The 10,000-nt window shown below is 43.3% G+C and overlaps 1 protein-coding gene across 1 annotated transcript in view; it reads right to left on the bottom strand.

Moving 5' to 3' along the window:
- Window positions 1-10,000, bottom strand: part of LOC138016642 (uncharacterized) — a 60,340-nt gene that overhangs the window by 24,550 nt on the left and 25,790 nt on the right. Inside the window, exons 2-3 of the mRNA XM_068863837.1 lie at window positions 8,357-8,767; window positions 818-931 (exon numbers count right to left, since the gene is read on the bottom strand). Coding sequence (XP_068719938.1) covers window positions 818-931; window positions 8,357-8,767 — 525 coding nt within the window. The remainder of the gene's footprint in view (window positions 1-817; window positions 932-8,356; window positions 8,768-10,000) is intronic.

The raw sequence follows: 10,000 nt of genomic DNA, 5'->3' as shown, positions 1-10,000 counted from the left end.
ATATCAATATTCCCGCATTGCTACGAGTCTTTCTGATCAAATGTCACGGCTCAGTTCTGTTTTCTTTGTCTCACAAGTCTCAAGGGGGATTTCTAAACAAAACAATATTCAAATTTAACCATAAAGCCTCGTAGCCATTGTGTGAATATTGATATATCGAACGTGGCCTATTACATAGGTTATTATTTGAAAAATAATCTAATATCAGTCTGGCTTCTCTGACTTTATCTCCAAAAGATCTAACAAGTGCTGACCATCTGATGCACTCATTTCTAATTCCGGCCATCCATCCTCGTTACTCCCAGAGAGAACCTCAGCATCTTAACATCTTAACCTCGTCTGTCACCTCGACAAAACGGCTTGCGGCCATTTTGATAAAAAAAAAACGCTTAGGTGATTATCGCGTAATAACCACCTCTAGTGCAACCAATCAGCGCAGAGAATTTTCAATAATCACCTATGTAATTATACTAAGGTAGTTTATTCCAACCAGGAGCCCATCTGGAGCGTGCAACTTCCATACAGCGTCTGTGAAACGGCGTTTTCACAAGTAGGTTTGCTTTTTAGACTAGCCCTTCCCGCGAATTAGGTCAAAAAACAAAGGCAGTTCCGGTTCGGTGACCCTATGACGTCAGCTTAATTTCTTGTAATTGGTCATCGGGCTCCTGTGGGAGTCTCTTTCGCGGGAAATTCAATCTAAAAATAAATCGGTCTGTGAAAACGCCATTACACGAACACAGTAGAGTTGTAGGCTCCGGGTCATGGGTTCCTGTTCCAACTCAGTACTCTAACAATTCAATTTTTTCCCATCGCTTACCTCCCTCATTTTGTTGTCGAGTTGTGATCACTGAATCTGTGGCAACGGAAATATCTGGCAATGTGTGGATTGTAGTAGGCTTGATTGTTTCCTTTTCATCGATATCTGGCTCAGCTTGTTAAAATATTGAAATAATAAAGGAGAATACGAGCGTTTATTTACGTTGTGAATGCAAAGGTAACACTCTGAACAAAATTACACCCGCGTCGATTTTCTGGCCTCAAACCAATTTATTAAAAAATGTTGTTTAGTGAGGAAGGCATGGTACATTTTACTTAGAGCAAGACAGGCGCAGATTCGTAAACAACTTAAGTAGATGTAGAGTTGTGGCAACTACAGAGGAATAAAGTTGATGAGCCATACAATGAAGTTGTGGGAAAGAGTAGTGGAAGCTCGACTAAGGGCAGAATTGAGCACTTGTGGGCAGCAGTATGGTTTCAATCCAAGAAAGAGTACTACAGAATGCAGCGTTTGCTTTAAGGATGTTGGTGGAGAAGTACAGAGAAGGCCAGAAGGAGCTGCCTTGTGTCTTTGTAGACCTAGAGAGAGCATATAACAGGGTACCGAGAGAGGAACTGTGGCATTGTATGGGGAATTCTGGAGTGGCAGAGAAGTATGTTAGAGTGGTACAGGTCATGTATGAGAGCTGTAAGACAGTGGTATGTACTATCGATGTGACAGGGGAGTTCAAGGTGGAGGTGGGACTGCACCAAGACTCAGCTTTGAGGCCCTTCTTGTTTGTTATGGTGATGAACAGACTGACAGATGAGGTTAGACAGGAACCTCCATGGACTATGATGTCTGCAGATGATATTGTGATCTGTAGTGAGCAGAGAGCAGGTAGAAGAAAATCTAGAGAAATGGAAGTATGTTTCAAGTTTTCAAGTTTTATTTATTTACAAGAAACAGTTTAAGTTGTTACTAGGCTGGCTTGCAAATAGCGAGAAGCTAATCGTGGCAAGCCAGACTGTACACGAAATTATTTAGACATTTTTTTATTATTATTACATACAACAACAACATGTAAACATTACTCTTTGTGCTTTCAAATATTTAGAAAGTAGAAGAATTTAGGAGAAAAAGAGAAGAAAGCAGTCTAGGTAGAAGAACAATATGTAAAGAGGAAAACTACAGACTATACTTAACCTCAGTTGGAAATTTAATTTTTCATCTTGCTAATTAAGGTATCTATATTTTCACTGTCAAAATAGCCACGGATTTAGTCTGCGCGCAACGCCGGTATCCTTGTAACACCTCAGGGTTTAGGAGACTGCTATTCAAGTCCCCAGGGAACTCATTTGCCTATTTATGCAAACCTTCTCTGGATTTCGGTCTCTTTTGCAAAGTTACGCCGTTCTGGTCCACTGTGAAATTTTTTGCTTTGAACTTTGAGTCTCGCGTCGCCGAAGCCGCAGCAATTCATTATGGCCGTTCCAGCGGAAGCTTTGGCTAACCATATACAAGTTCAGGGCCCAGGACAAGGACAGCTGCTAGTACAGGACCAATAGGTTCAAGCTCAAGAACAACAACTTCAAGCCGAAGCACAACAACCTCAAGCGCCACCGGGCGCCGCGGCTGCCCAAGTTCAGGTTGGCAAGGTTTTTCTTATGTTTGGTCGTGTGTTCGACCTGAGAAAGAGTTTGGTCGTGTGTTCGACCTGAGAAAGAGTTTAGTCGTGTGTTCGACCTGAGAAAGAGTTTGGTCGTGTGTTCGACCTGAGAAAGAGTTTGGTCGTGTGTTCGACCTGAGAAAGAGTTTGGTCGTGTGTTCGACCTGAGAAAGAGTTTGGTCGTGTGTTCGACCTGAGAAAGAGTTTGGTCGTGTGTTCGACCTGAGAAAGAGTTTGGTCGTGTGTTCGACCTGAGAAAGAGTTTGGTCTTGTTTCGGCCTGAGAAAGGGTTTGGTCGTGTGTTCGACCTGAGAAAGAATTTGGTCGTGTGTTCAACCTGAGAAAGAGTTTGGTCGTGTGTTCGACCTGAGAAAGAGTTTGGTCGTGTGTTCGACCTGAGAAAGTGTTTGGTCGTGTGTTCGACCTGAGAAAGAGTTTGGTCGTGTGTTCGACCTGAGAAAGAGTTTGGTCGTGTGTTCGACCTGAGAAAGAGTTTGGTCGTGTGTTCGACCTGAGAAAGAGTTTGGTCGTGTGTTCGACCTGAGAAAGAGTTTTGTCGTGTGTTCGACCTGAGAAAGAGTTTGGTCGTGTTTTCGACCTGAGAAAGAGTTTGGTCGTGTTTCGGCCTGAGGAAGAGTTTGGTCGTGTCTTCGACCTGAGAAAGAGTTTGGTCGTGTCTTCGGCCTGAGAAAGAGTTTGGTCGTGTCTTCGACCTGAGAAAGAGTTTGGTCGTGTTTCGGCCTGAGAAAGAGTTTGGTCGTGTGTTCGACCTGAGAAAAAGTTTGGTCGTGTGTTCGACCTGAGAAAGAGTTTGGTCGTGTGTTCGACCTGAGAAAGAGTTTGGTCGTGTGTTCGACCTGAGAAAGAGTTTGGTCGTGTGTTCGACCTGAGAAAGAGTTTGGTTGTGTTTCGACCTGAGAAAGAGTTTGGTCGTGTGTTCGACCTGAGAAAGAGTTTGGTCGTGTGTTCGACCTGAGAAAGAGTTTGGTCGTGTGTTCGACCTGAGAAAGAGTTTGGTCGTGTGTTCGACCTGAGAAAGAGTTTGGTCGTGTGTTCGACCTGAGAAAGAGTTTGGTGGTGTGTTCGACCTGAGAAAGAGTTTGGTCGTGTGTTCGACCTGAGAAAGAGTTTGGTCGTGTGTTCGACCTGAGAAAGAGTTTGGTCGTGTCTTCGACCTGAGAAAGAGTTTGGTCGTGTTTCGGCCTGAGGAAGAGTTTGGTCGTGTGTTCGACCTGAGAAAGAGTTTGGTCGTGTCTTCGACCTGAGAAAGAATTTGGTGGAGTGTTCGACCTGAGAAAGAGTTTGGTCGTGTTTCGGACTGAGAAAGAATTTGGTCGGGTGTTCGACCTGAGAAAAAGTTTGGTCGTGTGTTCGACCTGGGAAATAGTTTGGACATGTGTTCGACCTGAGAAAGAGTTTGGTCGTGTCTTCGACCTGAGAAAGAGTTTGGTCGTGTGTTCGACCTGAGAAAGAGTTTGGTCGTGTGTTCGACCTGAGAAAGAGTTTGGTCGTGTGTTCGACCTGAGAAAGAGTTTGGTCGTGTGTTCGACCTGAGAAAGAGTTTGGTGGTGTGTTCGACCTGACAAAGAGTTTGGTGGTGTGTTCGACCTGAGAAAGAGTTTGGTGGTGTGTTCGACCTGAGAAAGAGTTTGGTGGTGTGTTCGACCTGAGAAAGAGTTTGGTGGTGTGTTCGACCTGAGAAAGAGTTTGGTCGTGTGTTCGACCTGAGAAAGAGTTTGGTGGTGTTTCGGCCTGAGGAAGAGTTTGGTCGTGTGTTCGACCTGAGAAAGAGTTTGGTCGTGTTTCGGCCTGAGAAAGAATTTGGTTTTGTGTTCGTCCTGAGAAAGATTTTGGTCGTGTTTCGGCCTGCGAAAGAATTTGGTCGTGTGTTCGACCTGAGAAAAAGTTTGGTCGTGTGTTCGTCCTGTGTAAGAGTTTGGTCGTGTGTTCGACCTGAGAAAGAGTTTGGTCGTGTCTTCGACCTGAGAAAGAGTTTGGTCGTGTTTCGACCTGAGAAAGAGTTTGGTCGTGTCTTCGACCTGAGAAAGAGTTTAGTCGTGTGTTCGACCTGAGAAAGAGTTTGGTCGTGTGTTCGACCTGAGAAAGAGTTTGGTCGTGTCTTCGACCTGAGAAAGAGTTTGGTCGTGGGTTCGACCTGACAAAGAGTTTGGTCGTGTGTTCGACCTGGCAAAGAGTTTAGTCGTGTGTTCGACCTGAGAAAGAGTTTGGTCGTGTGTTCGACCTGAGAAAGAGTTTAGTCGTGTGTTCGAGCTGAGAAAGAGTTTGGTCGTGTGTTCAACCTGAGAAAGAGTTTGGTCGTGTGTTCGACCTGAGACAGAGTTTGGTCGTGTGTTCGACCTGAGAAAGAGTTTGGTCGTGTGTTCGACCTGAGAAAGAGTTTGGTCGTGTGTTCGACCTGAGACAGAGTTTGGTCGTGTGTTCGACCTGAGAAAGAGTTTGGTCTTGTTTCGGCCTGAGAAAGAATTTGGTCGTGTGTTCGACCTGAGAAAGAGTTTGGTCGTGTTTCGGCCTGAGAAAGAATTTGGTCGTGTGTTCGACCTGAGAAAGAGTTTGGTCGTGTGTTCGACCTGAGAAAGAGTTTGGTCGTGTGTTCGACCTGAGAAAGAGTTTGGTCGTGTGTTCGACCTGAGAAAGAGTTTGGTCGTGTGTTCGACCTGAGAAAGAGTTTGGTCGTGTGTTCGACCTGAGAAAGAGTTTGGTCGTGTTTCGGCCTGAGAAAGAGTTTGGTCGTGTGTTCGACCTGAGAAAAAGTTTGGTCGTGTGTTCGACCTGAGAAAGAGTTTGGTCGTGTGTTCGACCTGAGAAAGAGTTTGGTCGTGTGTTCGACCTGAGAAAGAGTTTGGTCGTGTGTTCGACCTGAGAAAGAGTTTGGTTGTGTTTCGACCTGAGAAAGAGTTTTGTCGTGTGTTCGACCTGAGAAAGAGTTTGGTCGTGTGTTCGACCTGAGAAAGAGTTTGGTCTTGTTTCGGCCTGAGAAAGGGTTTGGTCGTGTGTTCGACCTGAGAAAGAATTTGGTCGTGTGTTCGACCTGAGAAAGAGTTTGGTCGTGTGTTCGACCTGAGAAAGAGTTTGGTCGTGTGTTCGACCTGAGAAAGAGTTTTGTCGTGTGTTCGACCTGAGAAAGAGTTTGGTCGTGTGTTGGACCTGAGAAAGAGTTTTGTCGTGTGTTCGACCTGAGAAAGAGTTTTGTCGTGTGTTCGACCTGAGAAAGAGTTTGGTCGTGTTTTCGACCTGAGAAAGAGTTTGGTCGTGTGTTCGACCTGAGGAAGAGTTTGGTCTCAAGCGACCGCTGCCCCAGTAACTGCCTAGAGGTGAAAGGCCACGATTTTATCCGTATCCACGTCGCCAGCCCCCTGTGTGCATGTCTTGTGGCAAGCGAGGCCACTTTGCAAGGTCTTGTAATTAACTCTCGATCTAGGGGCAGTTCCGGCCACCGTAAACAAAATTAGAAGTGTTACACCCAGATTTAGTTAATATGTGGCGTTATTTAAATGTGTTTCATGCAACTCATATCGTCTCGTTTTTTGTTAGTTTCTTTTTATTTTTCTTTATTATTATTATTATTATTATTATTATTATTATTATTATTATTATTATTATTATTGTTGTTTTTTATTCGTAGTCGGACTTACTTCTTTCCCCTCCCGCTCCTTGCCGTACCAGAAGGGAATTCTAAACCACACCCTATAACCTGTCTCAGGACGGGTTCCTGGTCCGGCCAGGCAGGCGGGAGTTGCCCTCCCTTTTCTTTTTCTATGTTCTTTTTGTTTGGGGTCTACCTTCGCATAGATCGTCGTTCCCTTTTTTTTTCCCATCCTTTTTATCCTAGATCAAGCCCCTCTATTCCTTTGCGGACAAACTTAAAAAATGTTTGCTGCGATTGCGAGGGTCGTCATCCCACCAGATGGGCCGGACCTCTTCCTTAGAGACTGCTATCTCTTCCGTTCCACCAACAAGAAAGGCGCCGTATCGAACAAACCATTCATCGGTTCTGCGATTGCTAATCGTCTATCCCTCCACTTGGCTACACTCAGAATACATAATGGCGAAACTATGCACCGCTTCCGTAGCGGGTGTTCGATAACTATGTCTCTCATAGGTGTTTCCCCAGAAAATGTAGCTAGGCATGTGGGGTGGAAATCCCTCTAGACGACCGAACACTACATGCAAACAGAAATGGTCATGAAGATGTCCCACGCTAATTCGGCCTTGGTTGACAGCGCTTCAACAGTTGCAGGGGATCCTTCTGCGGCAATTTCAGTAACAAATCTGTTTCGCGTCACAACCGAATTGCACGGTTTTTCTCTCGCCTTTCCTTACAAGTTTATATGATCTTGTCTTGGAAGGGGAGTTATTTATTTTCTGAGTTTTGGGGAGAGTATTATTAAAATCCTTGTTGCGGTTTTGTTTTCCGTTTCGATTGCTTTAGAGCGGAAGGCGATGACAAAATCTCCCTTCCCATAACTTAGTATCGCGAAGGCAGTCAGTGGTTGTATTGACAGTGAAAATGGTATACTATCGGCATAAGAGTTTTCAGTTTCTAGACTTTCAATTAGTTTTGTTCTAATCATCTTCTTAAAATAATTCCTGGATACGTTCTTGAGACTAGTTCGTATCCCATTTCAGATTTTCAAACCCACACGTGAAAATGCCTTACTTTGAACGTTAAGTGCGGATTGTTTGGTAAAACAAAGGAAAGGAGAGGAATGAAGGTGTGCCGTACCAAGACAGAATACATGTGTGCGAATTAGAACGGTGAGGTTACAGGAAGAATGAAAGGAAAAGTTTACCATACGGTGGTGAGACCAGCGATGTTGTATGGCTTAGAGACAGTGGCACTGAGTAAAAGACAGGTGGCAGAGCTGGACATAGCAGAAGATGTTGAGGTTCTCTTTGGGAGTAACGAGGATGGATGGCCGGCATTAGAAATGAGTGCATCAGATGGTCAGCACATGCTAGATGTTTTGAAGATAAAGTCAGAGAGGCCAGACTGATATTGGAGGGATAGGAATATATCGGTAGAAGAATGCTGATAGTGGTTAAACTGCCAGGCAGGAGACTTAGAGGAAGACTAAAGAGGAGATTTATGTAGTGAAAGAGGACATGAATTTAGTTGATGTGAGAGAGGAGGAGGATGCAGAGGATAGGGTTAGATGGAGGCAAATGATTCGCTGTGGCGACCGCTAAAGAGAACAGCCGAGGAGGATTTTGCCTAAAAACAACGCCCCTCCTACAAATAAGTGAATTCTCTGTCTCCGCCTCGTCTCGGAAAGGGGAATTGGGCATTCCATGAGGTGTGATTAACTATTCCTAGAGAGAATATAATGATAATGATAATGATGATGATAAATGGACAAACACATGACTTTTGGAGGGCATATAGTTTATTTGTGGCCCAAGTAGCATCATTTGCGCCCGAGCGAAGAGAGGGTGCAAAGGATGCAAAATGAACTTTATGCCCCACAAAAGTGATGTGGTTATCATCATTATCAAAACACAAGGCCAAATCTTACAAATTCATGTAATAAGAAAAAAGATGTTTAACAGAGATAAAGCATGAAACTATGGTATGGAAAGTTGTTGCTACAATACGATCAGTTAAACAAGAGCAAAAATTGAGAAAAAAGGAGTAAAAAACTCATCCACAAAAATTCACGCCAACTATGGCATTGAAATGGTATTCTCATGATCTCATTGGCCGGGCAAAGTTGTTTGACATCTCTGCATCCAGTCAGAACCAGGGCGAAAAATGCATTTTTAGCCCGGGCATCTCCCGTTTGGCACGCAAAAATGTGCATTTTACAGAGGGCAGTTTGTCATTTGGCCGCGCGTATTGATAATAATTACTATTATTATGATAGTGATAGTGATTGGCGCCTGTCAAAGAGGGCATTTTATTTTGAACTAACCTTTTTTGTGGCAACTGCTATTGCGCCTTTCGCAAATATAATCCTTTCTGACATCACAGGGTATGTCCTCAAATACTAGATACTCCCTAACAAAGTACATTTTAGCACATGGACCACTGCCGCTTGGTTGATGTATTGCCCAGGGCCTTTTCTTTGGAGTAACCACAGTACTCCTGTTGCATATCCAAGTCCACTTTTCATTCTGTTTTTCCAAGCCAATAAAATATTCGGATTCCAACTTCAGCTCTATAAGTTTCTGCGCCAGGAAACCGATTTCCTGTTGATGCTCAATACATACCAGATGGCTCCCACTTTCCGAACATAAATTTCTGCTTTCATTCCATTTAGGGCGTTCTGCCGGTAGTAATTTATAAACAGTGTACTCGTGACAGTTGTAAGCAAACGTTGTACCTATAGTAATAATATATAGGTTAGCGGAGCTCCCGTTTTTAACCCCAGAAAGCAATAAATATCTATGGAAATACTTATGCTTCTGCATAAAGCACAAAATTAATAATCATTAGTGTATATAGTTTACGTACAATACAGTGATCAAAGACCTCTGAGCTGACAGCAGTAAACGAAAGAGCCTTCGGCAAACAATAACTGACGACTTTCATGAACAAGTAAAACCGAAATTATATGCGCAGTAACCTCTTTCACAACATTTTCCGTTTGACTGATAATCTTTACACCCTCCCTCTTCAGTTTAAAACAACAGCAGAAATTAATAACTAAAAAGTCAAGCTGAAGCGTAGTAATTCGCTTACTCGACTGTAATTTCATAGTCAAACAAAGCAGCTCACGACTGGACATCCATTTCACACAAAAAGTCTATAAATCGAAAGGTATTAATTAAGTGTGGACAGTCGACACAGTAATAATGAATTCAGTTTCAAAATAAGCAACCGTAGCCGGCCACAAAACCGCGTGACAAATAAGACAAACGATTGTTATAACTCAATCGGGGTTGGAGATTTTGCCAAAAATTGCAGGTTCAAGCCTATCAAACCGCTTTTCTAAGTCTTATCTGGTATTCGCTTTTGCATCCAGCCAAGCATAGATTTCTTTTTATTTTGAAAAATGTTCTTTTTAAAGCGATAAACGATACTGAAATACCTATAATATTTTCAAAAAAAGATGATTTGACAAAAAAAATCAATGCTTAGCTATATTCTGTGTTTGGGGGTGAAACGTGCCACATAAAAAAAATTAATTCAATTCAAAGACCTTTAGTTATAAAAACGAGCGATAAAAAATAAGAATGACGTTTCGACCGCTCCACGGTCATTTTCAAGACCGTGGAGCGGTCGAAACGTCGTTCTTATTTTTTATCGCTCGTTTTGATAACTAAATGTTTTAGTAAGAACTTATTACTTCGAATTCAAAGACCGCCGGAAATTTAGCTGTTTTCTCAAACCGAAAGTCAGTTCGTTTACGCATGCGCAATTGATCTGAAAACGAGCGCGAGGAAGGGCGAGGAAAACCCTTCAATGCAAACAATAGTCTGTGCGGTTATTTGTGCTTGTGAGTGGGTTTTCTGGCCAGCTCATGATATGATGACGTCAGTCACCGGAAGTAACATTTCACTTCCTTAGCAACGTGCGAAAAATCCGTCTGTGGGCTTCTCTCGAGGCTTTCTTC

The sequence above is a fragment of the Montipora capricornis genome, chromosome 9 (genome assembly GCF_036669925.1).
Source record: "Montipora capricornis isolate CH-2021 chromosome 9, ASM3666992v2, whole genome shotgun sequence".
Lineage (NCBI taxonomy): Eukaryota > Metazoa > Cnidaria > Anthozoa > Scleractinia > Acroporidae > Montipora > Montipora capricornis.
The sequence above is the reverse complement of the archived record's forward strand: the minus strand, read 5'-3'. Positions and strand labels throughout refer to the sequence as shown.